At 54.2% G+C, this 22,348-nt stretch overlaps 1 protein-coding gene across 2 annotated transcripts; it reads left to right on the forward strand.

The window, feature by feature from the left end:
• The first annotated feature begins 1,733 nt into the window (after positions 1–1,733).
• Positions 1,734–20,758, forward strand: LOC128333133 (uncharacterized). Of its 2 annotated transcripts, none has more exons than XM_053268247.1 (22): positions 1,734–1,836; positions 8,147–8,220; positions 9,590–9,653; positions 10,633–10,721; positions 11,045–11,108; positions 12,161–12,246; positions 12,569–12,641; positions 13,594–13,679; positions 14,014–14,092; positions 14,484–14,575; positions 15,424–15,493; positions 15,794–15,963; positions 16,332–16,454; positions 16,574–16,694; positions 16,785–16,922; positions 17,316–17,489; positions 17,665–17,814; positions 18,039–18,158; positions 18,260–18,368; positions 18,692–18,754; positions 19,022–19,213; positions 19,508–20,758. In XM_053268247.1, the coding sequence occupies exons 1-21, from the start codon at positions 1,813–1,815 to the stop codon at positions 19,204–19,206; spliced, it is 2,154 nt and encodes a 717-aa protein (XP_053124222.1). In that variant the 5' UTR covers positions 1,734–1,812; the 3' UTR covers positions 19,207–19,213; positions 19,508–20,758. The 2 variants fall into 2 exon arrangements, with proteins under 2 accessions (XP_053124222.1, XP_053124224.1); XM_053268249.1 differs by lacking the exon at positions 1,734–1,836 and adding an exon at positions 6,685–6,768.
• The last annotated feature ends 1,590 nt before the right edge of the window (positions 20,759–22,348 follow it).

The following is a 22,348-nucleotide window of genomic DNA, read 5'->3' on the forward strand; positions in this document are numbered from 1 at the left end:
CATCCCATCGTTTCTGAGTTCCTCTTTTCTTCTCGTCTCCCTTGGAGCGTTTGTGCCCACAGACTCCCAAGCTCACCTCTTGGCTGAGGGAGACGCTGCTACACTGCTGCAGGTCCATGCAAATGCCTCTTGCTTGGAAGCACTCACTCAGACAATTGGCTTGGATCACTCCAGAGGAGCCCACTTGAGGTTTGCCGCCAATGAGGTTTGCTGAGCACAGGATCCTGGGAGCAAGCTGCACCTTCCAATCGAGTGCCCGGAAAGCACAGCCTTGGCAAGGCCTGGCAAACTTACAAACCAAGGCCAAAATTCAATTAAAATGAAACCAAGGCAGACCCTGCTTAGCTAAGGGGACAAGTCACGCTTGCTACCACAAGACCAGCTCTCCTCTCCTCTGAGACGGGCGCTCTAGGCACCCGTCTCTGTGTGCACGCAGGCAACAAGCAGCCCAAGCACCCATCTGATCCCAGTGCCGGGGTAAAGGGCACGCTCGCACCCTCAACTTTGTCTAAAGGCTGGGCTTCAAAGTGGGGTTAGGCGGGCCAGCAGTGCCAGGGATGCCTGCGCTGCAGACGAGCAGCCTGGCTTAAACTGCTTCTTCTGGGAACCGTCTTCCTGAGAAACATAGCTAGGACAGTGAAGAGGGGAGCAGACCGCAGGAGAGAAGCGACCCCCACCCCCACCCCGGTCAGTCAAGAGCAGAGAGCAGGAAATCTGGTCCCTTCCCCATTCACAAAGGCAGGGGGTTCTCCAAGGCACCATTGCTGTGGAGACGGATGGGGCTCTCCTGTGCCGCAGCGGTGAGTTCCAGAGGTTCCTGGTAGAGTGGCGAGCAGCAAAAGATGGATCCCCTGGACGAGAACATGGCAGCACCGTGTGTGTGTGTGTGTGTGTGTGTGTGTGTGTGTCTGATTGCCCTGAAAAGTGCCTGACCCAGTTTTTGCTTCTCTCCTCAAAGGGGCCGGAAGGTGGTCATGGCGCCAAGCCAGTGGGCTTGTGGAGATCCTATCAGGACACGAGACTTGAAAGCCATCTGCTGCGCTTGGCTTAGTGGCCACAATGACTGGGAATAAAGCCCTGCTCTGACCTGAAGGAAGGAGGTTCCTTGCCTGGACCCCAATTGACACACACACACCTCCTCTGCCAAGCCTTCTGCTCCTCAGCAGCTCTATTACCCACATTTAGTGGGCGCCTCCCTCATGCCCTGTAACACCTGTGTGGAGAAGTCTCCCTTTGAAGACCCGGGGGGCCAAATGTTCAGAATATTCCTCCTGCCCCTTGGAGGAAAGGCACGGTCCTTTTTGTCCCCTTCCATGTGTGCTCAGGGATGGACTTCACACTGGATCCTGCAGGGTTGCCAACCTTTTTGCTAGCCTGGCTCCTGTGCCTTGAAAAAGAGCTTGACAGTCCAAAATTAAGCAGATGAAGCTTTTGCTGCAATGGAAATGAAGAGATGGGGAAATCTTCATCAGTTTAATTTCGATATGCCAGGTTTCCTGTAAAAGCATAAGAGCAGGAGCAGGTCGAGAGTTGGCAACCCTGCCTGCTGGTGCCTCGTGCCCACCACTGGGCCTGGGAGTTCCGCCATCCTTGTTTAGATCCAAATATGGCAGTTGCTGGAGGGGGGGTCCCCGTCCGGGAGTGTTTACCGGTCGCCATGGCGCTGTGGTTCCGACGGATCCTGATGGGGCTGGAGGTTCCGCTGCTGCCTTCAAACTCTCTGGACTCGACTGTTGGCAGGAGGATTTTCTGGCCTCTCCTGCTGCTCACGGCATATTTCCGTCCCATTTTGGCCGTGAGGGAGCGCAGAACATGGCCTCAGGCAAGGAGTCCAGAGTGAGTGTCCACCGCCCTGCCCCAAATAGGTTCAGTGTAGGGTGGGGGGGGGACCCAGAGGGGTTGGATTTGGGTCCAGGTGGAGACATTTAGGAAGTGAGACTGTCCTGGACCCTTTGAGCTGACCAAGGTGGGCATGAATGAACTGGCCCAGCGCACCTTCACAAGGTCTTCATGGAGCACCAGCCCCCCATGGATGGCTCAGAGCTCCATCAGCCCCTTCCCTCCTCCAGGACCTCATCCAGCGAGAAAGCACAGAGTGGAGCCACCTGCACAGAACGGGGAAGGGGCTCCCGGCCTCTCCGAGATCCCCACAGTTTTCCCCTTCAGAGGGGCAGGGTGGCCATATGAGGGTCGAAGAAAACAACACTGGTCATTCTTGGTAGTTGAGCATGACTGGAATGGATGGTGAAAAGATCCCAGGCTCAGGAGCATTTAAGCATCCAGCAACACCCCTGCAGCGAAGCTCCCCCTCTCTCTTTCTCTTTGGATAGATGGTGATGACCTCCATTTTTTGGAAGGCTTTTTCCTCTGTAGCTTTGCATGGGATTATATGAGTTCTATTGTTTGTTAGCCATTATTTTTAAATTAAAAGGAAGATATCAATTTAATGGAATGCGGGGGGGGGGGAGGAAGGAGGATAGAAATGGCGAATTCTGCCAAGTGGGAGTTGCAGGTTCTGTGGAGGATGGGAATTGCCCCCTCTTGATGAAGGGGGTGGGGGGGGACCCCCAGGGGTTGGATTTGGGTCAAGGTGGAGACATTTAGGAAGCTAGACTGTCCTGGCCCCTCTGGGCTGACCTTGTAGGGCAGGAAGGGACTGGTCCAGCCCATCTTCACGGGGTCTTCATGGAACAGCAGCCCCCCATCGATGGGTCAGAGCCCCATCAGTCCCCTCCGTCCTTCAGGACCTTATCCAGCGAGGAAGTGCAGAGTGGAGCCACCTGCACAGAGGAAGGGAAGGGGTTTCTGGTCTCTCCGAGATACCTGCAGCTTCCCCCTTCAGAGGGGCAGGATGGCCATATGAGGGACTTGAAGAAAACAACACTGGTCATTCTTCGGTAAAAGAAATGAAATGTTGAGGAGGGGGGATGGAGGAAGGATAGAAAGGGCCAGTTCTGCCAAGGGGGAGTCGCAGGTTCTGTGTAGGATGGGAATTGCCTCTCTTGATGTGGCATGGCTCCTCTGCTCTGAGCAAAAGCGTGACCTGTTTGAGCTGGTGAAGCCATTTCTAGGCTAAGGAGATGGGAAACTGCTTCACTAGCTTAAGATCTGCATGTCAGGCATCTGCTGAAGTCACAGGAGCCGGACCAGTTAACGAGTGGGCAACCCTGCCTCTTGATGCCTTGTGCCCACCACTGAGGCTGGGAGTTCCGCCATCCTTGTTTAGATTCAAATATGGCAGTTGCTGGAGTGGGGATCCCCGGCCGGGAGTGTTTACCGGTCGCCATGGCACTGAGGTTCTGATGGATCCTGATGGGGCTGGAGGTTCCGTTGCTGCCTTCAAACTCTCCGGACTCGACCGTTGGCAGGAGGACTTTCTGGCCTCTCCTGCTGCTCACGGCAAATTTCCGTCCCATTTTGGACGTGAGAGAGTGCAGAACATGGCCTCAGGCAAGGAGTCCAGAGTGAGTGTCCATGGACATGCCCCAAATATGTCAATGAGATGGGGGGGAGACCCCCAGGGGTTGGATTTGGGTCCAGGTAGAAACATTTAGGAAGTGAGACTGTCCTGGCCCCTTTGGGCTGATCCTGTTGGGCAGGAAGGGACTGGCCCAGCCCTTCTTCACGGGGTCTTCATCAGGGGTGTATCAAGCATGGGTCAGGCTGGGCATGTGCCCCGGAAGCCACATGAAGGGGGGGCACCATTTTTAAAAATTAAAAATCAATAAATAATGGCCACCAAAAACAAAATGGCCACTGCACATGCTCAAATGACTTCTCTGTGGCCCTAGGTCATGCCAAGCCTCACAGAGGCCATTTGAGCATGCGCTGTGGCCATTTTGTTTTCAGTGGCCATTTTTTAAAAACAAAATTTATTTTAATAAATGGCCACTGCACATGCTCAAATGGTCCCTGTGGGGCCCTAGAGGCTAGAGGATAGAGGGGAACATTTGCTTACCCCAAATGGCCTTTACCAAGCCCCCCGAAGGGGCGACAGGTAATTTTTTAAATAATAATAATAATAATATAAGTCACTGTACACATATTTAGTTTGGCACTATGTATGGAGAATCGGGGCTTGTGAATGCTGAGCTGAAGCTTATGAGCTAGGATTGTATTCATTTGCTCTTACTTTGCTTCTTGTGATAAGTGAGTTAAATGTAATGTCTTAATAATATGGCTATTAATGGTGAGTTTGTCTTTGAATCAGTGTGAAATCCTTAGTATTAAGGCCCACTGGGAGTTTCTTGCTCTCTTTCTCTCATTTTAACTGTCTTTCTGAAAGACTAGAATATATTCCAAGCAGTGACACAGTTTACTCTGCATATCCTTAAATTATTTTCAGAGTATCTGGGGAAAATCAAATTCTCCATTTATTTTAAAAACTGATTTAATAGTGATGCTACAATGCATAGTAGAGAATGAGACAGGCACTTCTCTTTAGTTTTCCAAGTATACCTCCACATAGTATTTGGGTATTTCATGAGCTGCAGCATACTGAAATGTGTAGTTTCCCAGCAATTTTTGGACTGGCTATATCCACTGCTAAATAGTTTTTGAGATATTAAAAGATTAACAAGCTTGACTTGTATTTTTCAGCTGTTATTATGGTAAAGTTATCTGAAAGATGGGTGTCAGATGTTTGGACAGGGGGCGCAATTTCAGTGCTTGCCCCAGGCGCTATTTCCCCTAGATACGCCTCTGGTCTTGGATGGCTCAGAGCTCCACCAGCCCCCTCCCTCCTCCAGGACCTCTTCCAGTGAGGAAGCACAGAGTGGAGCCTCCTGCACAGAACAGGGGAAGGAGCTCCTGGCCTCTCCGAACTCCCTGCAGTTCCCCCTTCAGAGGGGCAGGATGGCCATATTAGGAACTTTAAGAAAACAATACTGGTCATTCTTGGGGGATGAGCATGACTGGGATGGATGGTCAAAAGGGCCCAGGCTCAGGAGGATTTTAAACATCCTGCAAGACCCCCGCTGCGAGGCTCTCTCTCCTTCTCCCACTTTGGACAGATGGTGACGACCTCCTTGTTTTGGAAGGCTTCTTCCTCTATAGCTTTGCATGGGATTATATGAATTCACTATTTTTCAATTAAATGTAAGATATAAATTTAATGGAATGGGGTTGGGGAGAAGGAGAGAGGATAGAAATGTCCAGTTCTGCCAAATGGGAGTTGCCGGATATGTGGAGGATGGGAATTGCCCTCTCTTGATGTGGCCTGGCTCCTCTGCTCTGAGCAAAAGCGTGACCAGTTTGAGCAGGTGAAGCCATTTCAAGCCTAAAAAAGAAACAGTGGTGTTCTAATTCTAACTGTGGTTGGGAGTGCCAGGGCACATTGAGTTTCATGCTATGTCCAACAATGAACCTCCATTGTGATCAGCAAAAAGGCTGCCATTTTGGCCGCGAGAGAGCACAGAACATGGCCTCGGGCAAGGAGTCCAGAGTGAGTGTCCACCGACATGCCCCATATAGGTTAATGGGGTGGGGGGGAGACCCCCAGGGTTGGATTTGGGTCCAGGTAGAGACATTTAGGAATTGAGACTATCTTGGCCCCTTTGGGCTCACCCAGGTGGGCAGGAAGTGCAAGCCCATCCCATCTTCACTGGGTCTTCATGGAGCACCAGCCCCCCATGGATGGGTCAGAGGCCTGTCAGCCCCCTCCCTCCTCCAGGACCTCATCAAGAAAGGAAGTGCAAAGTGGAGCCACCTGCACAGAGGAAGGGAAGGGGCTCCTGGCCTCTCCGAACTCCCTGCAGTTCCCCCTTCAAAGGGGCAGGATGGCAATATGAGGGACTGGAAGAAAACAACACTGGTCATTTTTGGGAACTGAGCATGACTGGATTGGATGGTCAAAAGGGCCCAGGCTCAGGAGCATTTAAGCATCCAGCAACACCCCTGCAGGGTCTCTCTCTCTCTCTCTCTCTCTCTCTGGTCAGATGGTGATGATGCCCTCCTTGTTTTGGAAGGTTTCTTGCCTGTAGCTTTGCATGAGATTATATGTTCTGCCAAGTGGGCGTCGCAGGTTCTGTGGAGGATGGGAATTGCCCCCTCTTGATGGGGGGTGGGGGGGAGACCCCCAGGGGTTGGATTTGGGTCAAGGTGGAGACATTTAGGAAGCGACACTGTCCTGGCCCCTCTCATTGCCCTGTAACACCGGTGTGGAGAAGTCTCCCTTTGGAGACCTGAGGGGCCAAATGTTCAGAATATTCCTCCTGCCCCTTGGAGGAAAGGCACGGTCCTGTTGTCCCCTTCCATGTGTGCTCAGGGATGGACTTCAGTCTGGATCCTGCAGGGTTGGCCTGCAGGGTTGCCAACCTTTTTGCTAGCCTGGCTCCTGTGCCTTGAAAAAGAGCTTGACAGTCCAAGATTAAGCAGATGAAGCTTTTGCTGCAATGGAAATGAAGAGATGGGGAAATCTTCACCAGTTTAATTTCGATATGCCAGGTTTCCTCTAAAAGCATAAGAGCAGGAGCAGGTAGAGAGTTGGCAACCCTGCCTGCTGGTGCCTCGTGCCCACCACTGGGCCTGGGAGTTCCGCCATCTTTGTGTACATTCAAACATGGCGGTTGCGGGGGGGGGGGCAGCCGGGAGTGTTTACCGGTTGCAACGGATCCTGATGGGGCTGGAGGTTCCGCTGCTGCCTTCAGTCTCTCTGGACTCGACCGTTGGCAGGAAGACTTTCTGGCCTCTCCTGCTGCTCACGGCAAATTTCCGTCCACTTTTCGTCGTGAGGGAGCGCAGAACATGGCCTCAGGCAAGGAGTCCAGAGTGAGTGTCCACCACCCAGCCCCAAATAGGTTCAATGTTTGGTGGGAGCGGGTGAGACCCCCAGGGGTTGGATTTGGGTCCAGGTGGAGACATTTAGGAAGTGAGACTGTCCTGGCCCCTTTGAGCTGACCTTGTAGGGCAGGAAGGGACTGGCCCAGCCCATCTTCACGGCGTCTTCATGGAGCAGCAGCCCCCCATCGATGGGTCAGAGCCCCATCAGCCCCCTCCCTCCTCTAGTGCCTCATCCAGCAAGGAAGTGCAGAGTGGAGCCACCTGCACAGAGGAAGGGAAGGGGTTCCTGGCCTCTCCGAGCTCCCTGCAGCTTCCCCCTTCAGAGGGGCAGGATGGCCATATGAGGGACTTGAAGAAAACAACATTGGTCCTTCTTGGGTAAAAGAAATGAAATGTTGAGGAGGGGGATGGAGGGAGGACTGAAAGGGCTATTTCTGCCCAGGGGGAGTCGCAGGTTCTGTGGAGGATGGGAACTGCCCCCTCTTGATGTGGCCTGGCTCCTCTGCTCTGAGCAAAAGCTTGACCAGCTTAGCCCAAAGAGATGGGAAATGCATCACCAGCTTGATATCTGCATGCCAGCCTTCTGCTGAAGTCACAGGAGCAGTATTAGTGAGAGAGTTGGCAACCCTGCCTCCTGGTGCCCCATGCCCACCACTGGGCCCTGGGAGTTCAGCTAACTGAGCCAAGATACACCTTTCAAAGTGTTGATGCTCTCATATTTAGCAGGGGGAGAGCAACTTGTCCTCTCCATCCCCAGCACAGCATCTCTCCGGTGGTGTTGCTGGCATCTGCTTGATGTTTCTTTTTGGACGGAGAGCCCTTTGGAGACAGGGGACCATCTTATTCAGGTCTTCTTGATTTATTTCTCTGTGTAAACCACTTTGAGTACTTGGGTTGGAGAGTGGAATATACATCTCTGTAGTAGCCGACGGACTTGTTTAGATTCAAAAAGTGGCCGTTGCTGAGCTGCATCCCAGGGCTTGGTATGTTGACCTGGTCGCCATGGCGCTGGGGTTCAGATGGATCCTGATGCGGCTGGAGGTTCCGCTGCTGCCCTGGGAGCCCCTGGACTCGACTGGTGGCAGGAGGGCGTTGCGGTCTCCCCTGCGGCTCACGCCAAATCTGGTCCATTTGGGGCCATGTGGGAGCGCTGAACATGGCCTCCGGCAAGGGGTTTAGAGGGAGGGTTCACCACCCTGCCCCAAAGAGGTCCAATGTGGGGGTGGGGGGAGAGACCACCAAAGTTCTCAAAGCGGTTTGATGAGACATCTAGGATGGGAGTCTCCACTGGCTGCTTAGGAATGACCCCGGTGGGTGTGAAGTGGCCCAGCCCATGCTCACTCCTGCTCTCCTCTCTCCTTGGCAGGACATGGGAGAAGGATGCCCCTTACTCCGCGGCGTGGGCAGCCTTGATGGGGCTACTCCTGTGGCTCCTCTCAGGTATGTCCTCCTGTTCCTCCTGGGTTATCTGGGCCCATTCTTGATTAATGGCACCTTGGATTTGGGACCCTCTCAAGAAACATGGCCCCTGCCAGGGTTTCATTGTTGGAGATCCAGCTCCAGATGCCATCGGCCTTTGCCACCAGTAACCCTGATGACCACGACAGGTCTCTCTCTGACCAAGACGTAGCCAGAAGTCAGATAGAGGTCTTTTCCTCTCAGCATCTACTTCTGAATAAAGCAGATTAGTTTAACCTTGTGTGAATCTCCCTGCTTATCATGGACAAGCTGTTGCCCCTGAGACCCTGTTGACTTCTGCTGTAATGGGAGTGAAATAGCTGCTGAATACTCTGCCATAGAAGTCATGACCCCCAACATTCATAAGCCCAACCCCCAAGGGGTCCCTGTTTTCAAGGGGCACCCAGTCTATGTTCTGACTATTGGAATGTGGGAAAGACATCAGAGAATGACAGCAAAGGCAGGCAAAGGGAGTTCCAAAGGAGAAGAGCCAATCAGTCTGAGCTACCTGGGTTTTGGGGGAGGATCCAGGGATTCAGGCACAGGAGGCAGGGGAGGGTTCTCGTGCACAATTTGCTCTCTAGGGTTTCAAATGAGGATGGGTGGGGTGGGGGGATCGGTCCCCTAGTCTGCTCTCTGAGGACTGAGGGGCTGTGGGGCTCCATGGGCTGGTGGGCCTGGCCCACCATTTCTCAATGCCTGGATTCCAGGTGAGCCCTGCAGCCACCCAGAGCGTGAGGCTGGAGCCAGGGTGTGGCTGGCTGCTCCTTCAGGGCTGGATCCGCTGGTGCCTCCTTGAGTGGTTGCAGGGCAAAGGGAGCAGTTGAGATGGGGAGTGATGGAAGCCCCTCTGGGGGCCAGAGGAGTGGGTTGTGGCAGCCCCTCGGAACAGGTGATGCTGAGTCAGACCATTGCTCTACTCTGACCAGTAGCCGCTCTCCAAACCCCAACCAAGGGAGCTGAGCTGTTTTAGAGGTTTTAAAAGTAGGCAGTATATACATATATATAAATCCAATGAATGAATGAATGAATGAATGAATCAGGAAAGAAGGAAAGAAAGAAAGAAAGAAAGAAAGAAAGAAAGAAAGAAAGAAAGAAAGAAAGAAAGAAAGAAAGAAAGAAAGAAAGAAAGAAAGCCCTTTATGTTGTGGAGAGCTGGGAGGGTATATAAATAAAATAAAATAAAATAAAATAAAATAAAATAAAATAAAGAAAGTAAGTAACCCTTATGTTGCAGGGAGCTTGGAGGGTTCTTGCCTTCACCCCAGCCCACTGCTGGAAACTGGCTACTCCGGGTTCCTTCGACACACTCTCTCACTCACTTGTGTCTTTTGTCCTTTTCCCCTCTCAGTGACTTCCAGCCACAGGAGATATATGAAGAGCGCTCCGTGGCCAAAACGAGCAAATGGTCACTGGTAAGGGATGAAAACCCAGTCTGTACATGGCAGGGCTGGGAGGGGGTGGGAGAGACCCCATTTCAAGCTAGAAGAAGGGCGTGTGGTAGAGATCCAGTCTTAGCAGGTTGAAGGGATGCTTTGAGAACTTGTCCGGAAAAGCCATATGCATCGATCTTTGCAGTGGTAGTAGCAGTGACTTGGGTGGGTGGGATGAGTGACAATCCGGGCTCAACTACAAGTGACTCAGGCAAAGGTGGGAGACCCTCGCTATGGAGGAAGCATCATGGGAACTTTAGGGATGGGAAGTGCTGAGAGGGAAGAGGGGTGTGTCTACCTATCTTCCAACCTCGCTTCTTCATTCCGCTCTCCTGCCCCAAATCTCTCCCTCCCCCAGGGTTCTAGACTTTGATTTTGTTCTGGACTACCAAGCAGAAAACACATCCAGGAAGGGAGCAGTCTGGAGGGGAACTAGAGTGGGAAAGTCTTCTTTGGGGTAGATGGTGCACTCTTTCCCCCCTGCCACTTCTTGGCTCCACATGGCCCCCTTTCTGGTGTCATTGAAAAGGGCCTCAAAACACGGGTCTGCAGCATCAAGTGGCCAATAGCTCTGCCCAGCAAAGAGAAGAACTTAGCTAGGCTTTCCTTAATTAAAGGCACCATGAAAGAAACCACAGTGTCCCATGTAGCAGGAGGCCTGACTCTTCTTCGGGATCCTGCCACTCCAAATGTTGTGTAATAGCCATGATCTCACCCGACTGCCCAGGAATGGGCAGAAAGCTGGTTTCTGAGGTTCAGTAGATTCTTGGGTTTGGTTCCTCTCTGAGCCCAGTTACACGTTGGTAGACACGGTTTTGAGGTGCTAAGGAGCCACCTCCTGCTTTAAGCTCCTCTGTTAAGAAGGACCTCTTGAAGGAGGGTTGACGTTTGGACCCCAGATGCCCTGGAAAGGTCAAGTGGGCACCAGAGCACCCATTCCTCTCTCCATTCTCATCCACAGAAGTCATTCTCGGACGGCTCCAGGATTCAGACGGTCAACACTGGGAACGAGATCCTGGAAGAAGCACATGCCATCAGTTCCCCGAGGAGGTAGAGTTTCTTCTTGAACTTTTGTGTAGGGAAGGTTTTCTGTCCCCCTGGCAGCCTGGATCTGGGATGGATCCAGTGCCGCTGACTGGCAAGAGGTGCAGGGCAGACAAAAACAACGTCTTCATACATTGTGTAGAAGCATTCACTCTTCCAAGAATGGTGGTGGTGATGTCCGTTAGCTTTAAGGGCACAGAGGATAGCTTCCTGGAGGCCTGCCGGATGGCTGTCCCCTATTGGAAGCAGAGTGCTGGGCTAGATGCATCTTTGGTCTGATCCAGCAAGGCTCCTCCGAGGTACTCATGCCATTGTATTTCTTCCTGCAGTGTCTTCACGGTTGAGGAGGATGGATGGTTTCTGCAGACCGTGGACACCGAATGGTCTTGTGAGGTAAGGAAACGATTCCAGTCGCTTTTGTGGATGGGCTGGTGGAGGAGTGAGGGGAGATTGCATCTCCACCGTCAGGAGACAGAGGGGGGTCAGATCCAGAAAGGGGAGGAAATCCAGCTGCTGCATGTTGGCCAGAGGAGTACAGTGGGAACGTCGTGGCTAGGGAAGGATTCTGCAACCCTCTGCCTCTCCTTCCAATGGCCACCTTTCTGGGTTTGTGTGCTTTGGATTTGAGGTGTCAAACGGCTCCCAAGACCCTGAGATGGGTCAGGAGAGGAGAGGGTCTTCCTGGCAGAGATCTTCCAGGTCTCTTGACTGAAGAGGCATTTCTGTAGAGACAATCATGGTCCCCTCAGGTAAAAACAGCCCACAGCAGGACAGATGGCCCTCACTCCGGACTCAGGGGCCCATCTTGTCTCTCCCCTTGGAAAGGCTGTGCTAACCCTGTTTCCTGGGGAGAGGAGAGAAGAGAAGAGGACATGAAGGGGTGGGATCAAGAAGACTCTCTGGGCCAAACTATTGATGCCAGTGGGTCCCGTTCCTCTTTGTTTCCATTCCCCATGAAAGGAATGCAGAAGAAATGACAACAAGCAGTTAGCATTCCATTCTGGAGCTCCCATGCAGTGATGTTTCTGTTAATGGCTGGTTTTTGGGAGGGAAAGAAAGAGATTTCACAGACCTACCTGTCATGCTGTCTTTGGACTAGAGCTCCAGAGTGCAGCCAACTGATTCTGATGGCCCTTTTGAAGGATGGTGGCCATTTTGCTGACCACAGTAGATCATCTTACAATGGAGGTTCATTGTTGGACATAGGATGAAACCAAATGGCCACAAGCATGTGGTGGCTGTGCCCTGGCACTCCCAACCAGTTAGAATTAGAACACATGGTTGCTTTTTAATAAGGTTTTTTTGTCTTTAGAAAAAAATCAAAATAATTTAAAGAAATAAAAATGAACTCAAAGAAAATGTCAGGGGGAAAACTCCCTACGAATCCTAGGCCCTAGGAAGATCAGAGTGAGTACACACATTGGAAACCTTTGTCTCATTTGCAGAGTCCTGACATCCAAGAGGCCACGATCCCAGAAGACAACACTAGGGATCAGGAGCTGGACGTGGAGAGCTTTGTCAGTTCCCCGAGGTACTCTTTTCTCACCTGGAGGGGCAGCTCCATCGCTCATGGAAGTAGAGGACCTTCCTTAGGAGCCCATGCAAGTTTTTTGGGGGGGAGGTGGTTAGTTTAGCAAGAAGCCAAGGGTGGAGAGAAGCTCCGAGCAGCATGGAGGATTGTTTCCATGGAGACAGGTGTCTCCATGCCCAGCCCGTGGGCTTCCTGCAGGCATCTGGCTGTCCACTCCTGGAAACAGGGTGTTGGGCTGCATGCCTCATCCATCTTATCAAGCAGAGCTCTTTCTAAGCACTCGTGTTCTGATCTCATGTGTCTTCTTTCTTTCTTTTCTTAGCGTCCAGAGGCCAAGCACCGTGTTGAGGAGGCTGCAAAACACCGCTGCTGACCAAGAGCCATCCCTTGGAGAGGTCAGGAAGCCTCAACATCCTTGGAAGGACTGTGGGTTGGGCGTGTGGGTCCCCCGTGTTGGCCAGGAGTAGAGAGCATGTGGAATGGCCCCAGTTTTTGATGCTGCCGGGTGGGCGGCCATCTTCTGACAGTCGTTTGCTTAAAGCTATGGTAAAGGGACAGCCATGCCCTTAACAACACTGCATCCCAATGGTGGCACGGTGGGGGTGATAGGATTAAAGAAGATGGCCCCAAGGAGATGGCGGCCATGGCCTTGACGTCCGGTCCAGATCTCACAGTTAAAGGTGGAGCATCCTGTTGCTTTAATGGCAACCATTGAAAAACAGTGACAAATAAATGAAGAATGAATAAAAATACAAAACAATAAGCAAACTCAACCAAACCAATGAGAAATGAACTAAATGGAAAGGGGAAAGAACTGGGAAAGAAAGAGGAAAGGAGACCCCATTTTGGCATGCTTTTGCACGTGCCTTTAGTGTCCTCACTAAGGAGCCGACTGAAAGCATGAAGTGGACTGGAAGTGGTCTTTTCCAGTCACCAGAGCCATCGGGGCCCCAGCTGAGTGAGGGAGCGCAACATGTCTTGGGGGGGGGGGCGGCGGTTGATGCCTTTCCCCTCTGCCATTTGCATGAGTGCGCAAAGGCCTGAAATCAGCCCGACCGACCTCACTGCGAGGAAGGCGGGCACGAGAGAGGAGCTCTTTCGCCATCTCTCCCGCCCGCCTCCAGCCAGCACGCCTGGGCTCCAAAGTGGTTTTTAAGAAAATTGAAAATCAGGAAAGCGGGAGGAATTGTGTCCAGAACTGGACGATCCCCTTCCGGCCCACTTCCTGCGTTCAGCTCACCCGGTGATGACCGCTGGAAGGTGCCAGGCTGGCCATTTCCCTGCTGAAGCCTAGGAAGCCAATGCGAGGGCCAGAGCAGCCATTTCTCCCCCTTCTCTCCTTCACAGAGTTCTTCCTTCCCGGGGGCCGAGACTCCACCCGCCAGCGTGGAGGAAGAGGGGTCGGAAGGGGACTATGCCACCAGTTCCCCCAGGTACCTTTCTCAGCTGAAGGGCCGCTCCAGGGATCAGAGAGGCGGATCACCTTCCCCAGGAGCCTTGGTTGATTAGACATGTTCATGGAGGAGAAGCCAGTTGAAGACTATTACCCATGACAGCCAAGGAACCTCTGAATCTCCAGATTTCTCTCTCTCTCTCTCTTTCTCTCTCTCTTTCTCTCTCTCTCTCTCTCTCTCTCTGAATAAACACACTTTGATGCCACATGTAACCAGGTCTCAAGTGGTTCACAACCAACTAAATAGGTTGATGCACAAGGGCTCTTGGCATGCATTGATGTTCTTATGCCATGTCTCTCCTTTCTCCTCTCAGAGTCCAGAAGCCAAAGAAGTGGCTCATCAAGAAGATGATGATGAACACCTACACAGTGGAAGACTCGTCCTCTGCAGAGGTCAGAAATGACCCATTTCATCATCCATTTTTTCATGTGAACGGGCTCTAGGTTGTGTGTGTGTGTGTGTGTGTGTGTGTGTGTGCGTGCCCTGTTCCCCAGCAGGAGACAGAACATGGAATGGTTCTAGTTCTAGATGCTGCAGGATGGGAGGGATTGTGATTGGTGGGATGGGAGGAAATGCAGCTGAGGCATTGGAAAGGGGGCAAAAATGTGGTGAAAGGCTTTTCTTCTGGGCAGAGATGCCAAATGCCTTTTCTACCAAGAGGCACGTCTTATTTTAGAGCCGGATGTCTTCCCAACTGTCCCTTGGGCTTGGTTCCTCTCAGAAGCCTCGCAAGGTCAACGCAAGCCCTGGAACGCTCCCGTTTCTCTTCTCTCTCCTCCCCAGTGCTCCTCTACGGACGAGGACGACACGATGCATGAGATCAGCAGCATCGAGGACGAGGTGTGGGACTCTCCACCGACCCCCAGTTTGGCCAGGTAGGTACCCTCCTCTCAGCTGAAGGGCCTTAGGAGCCAGTAGGGAGCTGGGGGAGGAGAGCTGGTCTTGTGGTAGCAAGCATGGCTTGTCCCCATAGCTAAGCAGGGTCTGCCTTGGTTACATATGAATGGGAGACTTGATGTGTGAGCATTGGAAGAGATTCCCCTTAGGGGATGAAGCCGCTCTGGGAAGAGCAGAAGGTTTCAAGTTCCCTCCCTGGCAGCATCTCCAAGATAGGGATGAGAGAGATTGCTGCCTGTAACCTTGGAGAAGCCGCTGCCAGTCTGTGAAGACAATACTGAGCTAGATAGACCAATGGTCTGACTCAGTAGATGGCAGTTCCCTATGTTCCCTATGTTCCTATGGGGGGCTTTTAGCACAGTAAGCAGAAGGCTGCAGGGGACAGGGGCAGCTCCCCCATGTCTGAGCCCCACAGAGGGATGTTTCCTCCAACTTGCTCCCTGAGGACTCTGGAGGGGGAGTTCACCCAAGGAAGCCGATTGACAGCAGGTGCAAGACAGACACCAGCAAGTCTATTGCTGGCTATTAGCAGAGGGAGCTCCGAGACCCCCATGCTGTTGGCATGAGCGGGTGTTGGGGAGAAGGAGCAGGGGAGGGCTCCTGTCTCGATGCCCCCTTTGAACACTTCCCAGGGCTTCTCAGTGGGGAACGAAAGGCTGGACTTGGGAGATCTCTGGCCTGATGAAGTTCCCCTGCCAGCCACCTCCCAAGGGAGGCGAGATCCTTGCTTAGCATCTCTTTGGGTGCCCGTGTTCTTCTTCAGCTGGCTGCCATCTCCAACAGGACAGACCTTTGAGCAGCTTTTCTCTCTCCTCTCCTCTCTCAGGAACATCGACGAAGAGGAAAGAAGAGGACAGCTGGCCCCAGATTGGTTCTCCTCGGTCCATCTGGGAGAGGTAAGGGGTGCAAACCAAGGGTGACTTGACTCCACCCCTCTGCCCCTCCTTTCCTGCACTACACAGGATGGCGGCTTGGATGGCAGTCACTGTTCACACGGGAGTTGGAGACTTACCCTTTTCCCTTGTGGATGTCTTTCCCTTCCAGTTGACCTCATGCACCCTGAGCCAGAGGCAGCACCCTCCAGGCCCAGATGTGGGTGCAGACACCCATGGCACTGGCCTGGCCCTGGGGATTCTCCTGACCCATAACCGTCCCTCGGACTGTGTGCTGAGGCCTGACCCTCCTCTTCTTCGCAGGGGAGAGCAACAAAGAAGATCGGGGACGTCGTCCGGTGTGTGGAGTATGCCAGCGAGGTGGAGGAGAGGTTCCCCGAACTCCTGGTGGGCCTGGTCAACAAGATCCTCACCGGCCTGCAGAACACCACCGAGGGAGTCGGGAACCGAGACAGCCAAGACCTGCCTCCTCAGTAAGTCATGGCGGTGGGGAAAGCGGGGCCAGCAAGTCCTCCTTCCAGCACTCTGCGAGGACAGGCTAGGGTCATTTCTCCCATGTCCCACTCTGATGGGCGAGGAGCATTTCTGGCCTGTTGGGGTGACTCTGGCACGGTGGTCCCTTCCCTCAGCTCCACAGGGGAGACCCCAGAATTTGCAGCCCTCTTGGCTCTGCAGAGAGCCTAAAAATGCGTCTGCAGTGTTAAAAAACCAGCTGTGGGGAAAGTCACTTCACCCCTGTGGTCTCCCTCCCATGGTCCAACACAGTCGCTCCACCCTTGACACTACACCACCCCGCAAGGAGACACACACTTTGGTGACAGCAACCTTCTCTTCTCTGCAGGGAGACTGCGCAGATTGTCCGGACCCTGCTGGAGAGGGTGGCACAGGTGACCCCAGAGAAGACCTGCTGGGAATCCCTGTGCTCTCCGCAGAGCTGCCTCCAGGGTGTGGCCCTCTTGGTGAGGTAAGTAGGAGTGAATAGGAGATATCTCAGGAGGCCTGGGGGCTGGTGTGGTTTGGGTCAGGTCTGCTCTTTCTGGACCTTCCGCCCAGGACTCAGCAGGGTCTTTTGGTGTTTTGCAGGGCTCTCCTCCAGACACGGTCCTCCACAGTGGCCAGGCTGAAGGCATACCTGGCTTCCCTCTTCAGCCTGGACAAAGATCCAGAAGAGCATTCCCTCGCAGAGGTGGCCTTCTTTGTGGAGGTGAGCAGCGTCTTCCTCAGGGTGGGCTTCCCTGAGAGGAGGGTCTGGCCCCAGAGGCTAATGGATGTTTTCCTCCTTTCCCTCTTTTAGCTGCTCCTGAAAGACCAAGACTTTGCTGCCTTAGAGAAGACCTGGACGCTCCTGGTAGCGTGGCTAGTCCACCCCAGCCAGAACATCTGCTACCTGAGCGAAAGGGGACTTCTCCAAATTTATGGCACCCTGAAGGCGGTGAGTGACATCCCTGGGCATGGAGCATCCCTAGGCATGGAGACTCCTCTCTTTGGGGAGCCCTTCCTGAGGCTGGTGCTCCTAGGCATCCCCAGGTGTGATGGGGAGATTTCTCCAGTTGGGTGGATTCAGTCTGTGGAACCCTTGCCACAGGACGAAGGAGAAATGCTTAAGGGAAGGCACAGGAATGCATCTCTCAGTAGGAGCCTGATTCCCCACGTGCTCCAATGCCGCATTCTCCCCGCTCTTTGTGCCTCTGGGATGGCTTGAGTCATCTCCTCCCCAAGGCAGTGGATGGTGGCCAAGCAGCATCAAACACGGACAGCTCTGTGGTGCGTTTAGCAGCGGGTGGACTAGCATGTGTTTTCAAGGATCCACCTTTTCCCTCCCTAGGCCAAGAAAGCCCAGGATTTTAGTGCCGGGATCCTGGGAGGGCTCAGGACCTCCAGTCTGGAAGCCACTTTGGGGGTCCTGGCCTTCATGGAGCGGCTGAGGCACTGTCCATCAGAACACCAGGCCACGGTGAATGCTGTCCTGGCTGCCCTGTGCCGCCCTCTCTTCCACCACGTGAGTACTTGCACGCCAGCCCTCCGCCCCGGCTCTATGAGGGCCGGCCAACCTGCAGGTTCCGACTGGGTTGGAGAAGGGAAACCAGAAACCCCCTAGAGACCCATGCAAGCTCTTCATCAATTATGGAGGTGAGGAATTCCTCCCTAATAACAAGCCCTGTTCTTCTTTGTAGGAGGAGGCTAAGATCCGAAGGGCAGCCATGAGGACCCACCTGGATCTCCTGCAGCACCGCCACCACCACCACAAGGGTAGAGAGGAGAACATCACGACCCTCATCGCGGTGCTGATGCATGTGGAGGATGAAGACCTGGAGGTAGCACAGGTGAGGGCCCACTTCTTCCTGCCACCCCTATGAAGGTGTTTAGGCTTCCCCAAGTCCAGCCACCCAGTGGCAGGCTCCAGAGTTAGCCTCATGGGGTGGTGAATCCACAAGCTGTCCTGCTGTGGTTTGGCCCATCCAGGCCCTACTCCTTGAAGCCCCCTAAGAGGTTTCTTGGAATCCCTTGGCAGCCTTTTTCACTCCCATTCCGTTCTTTCTTTTGGCAGGCTGCGAAGGACAATCTGAGCCTCCTGGCGGAAGCCCTCCTATGGCACCTGGAGGGCAGGCTGCTGGCGCGGGACTCTTACAGCCTGCAGGAGCTGCTCCACAAGATCGCCAAGCGTCTGGTAAGGGCAGCCCCTTCCTGTCCATCCCTCGGCTCAAATGGCTCAAGGACCTTTGGGCGATGCTTTGCTCACTCGGGATTTGTCTTTGCTCTTGATCCCAGATTCGGCAGCTCGGCACAGAGGACGCCGTGGAGATGGAGGCCACCAAGATCCTGGGCTTCTTCCGCAGCGAGCAGCCTTCAGTGAGGAGAACGGCTGCCCTGCTGATCGGTAAGCGAAACAAGACTTTTGGGTCTCCCTTAGTGGGTCGTCTTGGTGGGCAAAGGTTCATTCTCTTGGAAGGCACTGCCAGAAGGGTGTGGAGGGGCAGGAGCTGTTCCCTCCCCAGGAGGACTGGCCCAGTGAGCGTTAGCGAGGTCTCTTGGCTTAATTTCCTTCCAAGGTGACGTAAGAGTCCCGGGAGGAATGGCTCAATCTGTCAGTCCCAGAGGGAGCAGAGAGGGGAGGACTTCCTCTCCTGAATGATGGGAAGTGGGCTGTCCATGCGCAGGGTCCTGAACTGTGGTCCCATTTCCTTCCACCCTTGTTTTTAGGTCACCTGGTCCACAAAAAGGGCAGCATCCTCACTGAAGGGAACATAGAGACCTTCCATGCTGGTAAGTGCCGGTTTCTGGGTGGGAAGGGGAAGTTTCTGTGAGGGGAGAGGCCTAGATTTAGGGACCACAGAGCTGGAATGGGCCACCTGTCCCCTCAAATGGAAGGTCCCGCTTGCATCCTCAGGGATGCTCAGCAGTAGGGTTTCCCAGAGTGCAGGGGAGAAAGAGTCAGGACTTGCGCCCTCTTGGTGTGGAAATGGTGGGGCTTGGCCAAGGGTGGGGTGATCTCTTCATGCCATTTCTGAACCTTCTCCTTCATCCCTCCAGCGCTGGAGAGCTTGCTTGGCGACCATGACCCCGAGGTCGGGAGAGTTGCCTGCAAGACAGAGAAGATTGTGAAGAAGGCCTTTTCCCTCCACTCCCGGCACGGGCTGCGGGCTGCCGTTCGGCGCTTGTGGGCGGGCTGTAAGAAGAAGAGACACCCGCCAGAGTACGGTGATCTCTCCACCTGACCGACTGGTGAGTAGACCAAGGCAGGGCTTCACTTGAAGGGGCCCCGATGGTTAGGGAGGGGGCTGGGGCTGCAGGAAGGGTGGGCAGGAATCTGGGCAACCCTCCCTCGTGTTGGAATGCCATCTTCGGACATTGTGGCCAGTTGTACAAGTAGCCCAAGGGAAAGAGGAAATCTCTCTCTTCCCTCTGGGAAATGAGGACACGGATATTCTGCCAGGAGTCCCTGGTGCTGGGTGGTGTCATGGGGGAGAGTGTGAGAAGACCCCCAATCTCTGAACCAATGTCCTTCTCTCTTTCCAGGAACAACAGCCCCGTGCTCTCCCCTTGAAGATCAGCAGCTGAAGGGAGGTTCAGGAAAGACCGTGCAGCGCAGGGGCCTCCCAGAAGACCTCCTCCAACCGCGTGGACACAAGATCTGTCCACAAGAAGACATCCAGCAGGGAAGTGCAGTTCTGTCTGAGGAGTGAGGGGGAAGCAGGCTCCACTCCCCTGGCCCAAGGAAGCCCCGCCTCTGGGGTGCAGAAGCCCCTCCCCTAGCTTCTGCTGGCAGGCAGTGGGAGGAGGCTACAGCACCACCCTGCCCCCAAGTGGCCCTTTGGAACCATTCTTGGGCTTCCCTTGGGTCCGGGGAGGCTGTGTGGCCCCAGCAGGAGGGCAAGGTCACCGCCTCCCTCCATTCCCACCAGCTGGCCAGGGAGCGCTCCCTCCTCCTTCCGCTTTTCTCCCCTTCCCCAGCGGCCTGGCTTCCCCTGGCAGGGGAAGCACCATCCAGGCATCCGCCCCCTCCCCTGCCGAGGGTGTGCTCCTCCCCCCCTCCACTCCCGCAGCCACGCCTCACTCCCCCCTCCGCTCCCTCCTCATTCCTCCTCAAACCGGTGCAGCAGCAGAGGAGCCCGGGAGACTCTGGGGGCCCCCTGCAGCCCCAGTAGCGCCCCCTGGTGCTGCCCGGTGGCAGGCCAGAGAATCCTCCTCTCCCTCCTGCTCCATGCTGTGGCTGCACAGTGGGGAGCCCGAGGTCAAGCAGAATTCTCTGGCTTGCCCCCCCCTCAACCCCCAGCCCCCTGCCCAATCCCCACTTGCTGGGCTGCCGGAGTGGAAAGGGAGGAGGAGCAGGGCAACCCCACTGATGCTGCTTTGTGCTTCTTGCAGGCTTGTGCTGCTGCTGGGCGGCTGGAGGAGTCGATCCGCCCCAGAAGAGGAGACCAAGTGAACGTGCCTGCAAGGAGCGGGGGTGGGGTGGGGTTGGGGGCTGGCTGGGACTCCCCCCAATTTTGTTTGCCCTGCCATTCCCTTCTTCTGTGTGACCCTGGGCTTCCTCCCTCCCCTCCTTCCCTTCCTCCCTCCCCCTCCCTCCCAGGGACAGAATGGGCTTTGCTGGTCGTCCCATTGGGGGCCGAGTAGGAATTTTTGGCTTTCCAACAGATTGGCCGAGATGGAAAGTTTTTTTGCCTACTCCATTCTGTCCTGTTTTGTTTCCTTTAGTTAGAAAGTTAAGTGATGACTTGTATCCTAATTAAGTATATGAATAAAGTTGCCCCTTTTGTTAAAAACCATCCCATCGTTTCTGAGTTCCTCTTTTCTTCTCGTCTCCCTTGGAGCGTTTGTGCCCACAGACTCCCAAGCTCACCTCTTGGCTGAGGGAGACGCTGCTACACTGCTGCAGGTCCATGCAAATGCCTCTTGCTTGGAAGCACTCACTCAGACAATTGGCTTGGATCACTCCAGAGGAGCCCACTTGAGGTTTGCCGCCAATGAGGTTTGCTGAGCACAGGATCCTGGGAGCAAGCTGCACCTTCCAATCGAGTGCCCGGAAAGCACAGCCTTGGCAAGGCCTGGCAAACTTACAAACCAAGGCCAAAATTCAATTAAAATGAAACCAAGGCAGACCCTGCTTAGCTAAGGGGACAAGTCACGCTTGCTACCACAAGACCAGCTCTCCTCTCCTCTGAGACGGGCGCTCTAGGCACCCGTCTCTGTGTGCACGCAGGCAACAAGCAGCCCAAGCACCCATCTGATCCCAGTGCCGGGGTAAAGGGCACGCTCGCACCCTCAACTTTGTCTAAAGGCTGGGCTTCAAAGTGGGGTTAGGCGGGCCAGCAGTGCCAGGGATGCCTGCGCTGCAGACGAGCAGCCTGGCTTAAACTGCTTCTTCTGGGAACCGTCTTCCTGAGAAACATAGCTAGGACAGTGAAGAGGGGAGCAGACCGCAGGAGAGAAGCGACCCCCACCCCCACCCCGGTCAGTCAAGAGCAGAGAGCAGGAAATCTGGTCCCTTCCCCATTCACAAAGGCAGGGGGTTCTCCAAGGCACCATTGCTGTGGAGACGGATGGGGCTCTCCTGTGCCGCAGCGGTGAGTTCCAGAGGTTCCTGGTAGAGTGGCGAGCAGCAAAAGATGGATCCCCTGGACGAGAACATGGCAGCACCGTGTGTGTGTGTGTGTGTGTGTGTGTGTGTGTGTGTCTGATTGCCCTGAAAAGTGCCTGACCCAGTTTTTGCTTCTCTCCTCAAAGGGGCTGGAAGGTGGTCATGGCGCCAAGCCAGTGGGCTTGTGGAGATCCTATCAGGACACGAGACTTGAAAGCCATCTGCTGCGCTTGGCTTAGTGGCCACAATGACTGGGAATAAAGCCCTGCTCTGACCTGAAGGAAGGAGGTTCCTTGCCTGGACCCCAATTGACACACACACACCTCCTCTGCCAAGCCTTCTGCTCCTCAGCAGCTCTATTACCCACATTTAGTGGGCGCCTCCCTCATGCCCTGTAACACCTGTGTGGAGAAGTCTCCCTTTGAAGACCCGGGGGGCCAAATGTTCAGAATATTCCTCCTGCCCCTTGGAGGAAAGGCACGGTCCTTTTTGTCCCCTTCCATGTGTGCTCAGGGATGGACTTCACACTGGATCCTGCAGGGTTGCCAACCTTTTTGCTAGCCTGGCTCCTGTGCCTTGAAAAAGAGCTTGACAGTCCAAAATTAAGCAGATGAAGCTTTTGCTGCAATGGAAATGAAGAGATGGGGAAATCTTCATCAGTTTAATTTCGATATGCCAGGTTTCCTGTAAAAGCATAAGAGCAGGAGCAGGTAGAGAGTTGGCAACCCTGCCTGCTGGTGCCTCGTGCCCACCACTGGGCCTGGGAGTTCCGCCAT

Source organism: Hemicordylus capensis, chromosome 7, assembly GCF_027244095.1.
Source record: "Hemicordylus capensis ecotype Gifberg chromosome 7, rHemCap1.1.pri, whole genome shotgun sequence".
Taxonomy (NCBI): domain Eukaryota; kingdom Metazoa; phylum Chordata; class Lepidosauria; order Squamata; family Cordylidae; genus Hemicordylus; species Hemicordylus capensis.

Excerpts from the sequence above, each read along its gene's own strand:
- LOC128333133 (XM_053268247.1), top strand. The coding sequence starts at position 1,813 with ATGGCCTCAGGCAAGGAGTCCAGA. Across the intron at positions 15,964-16,331 it reads AGCCAAGACCTGCCTCCTCA|GGAGACTGCGCAGATTGTCC; the intron begins GTAAGTCATGGC and ends TCTTCTCTGCAG. Across the intron at positions 18,159-18,259 it reads ACAAGATCGCCAAGCGTCTG|ATTCGGCAGCTCGGCACAGA; the intron begins GTAAGGGCAGCC and ends TCTTGATCCCAG.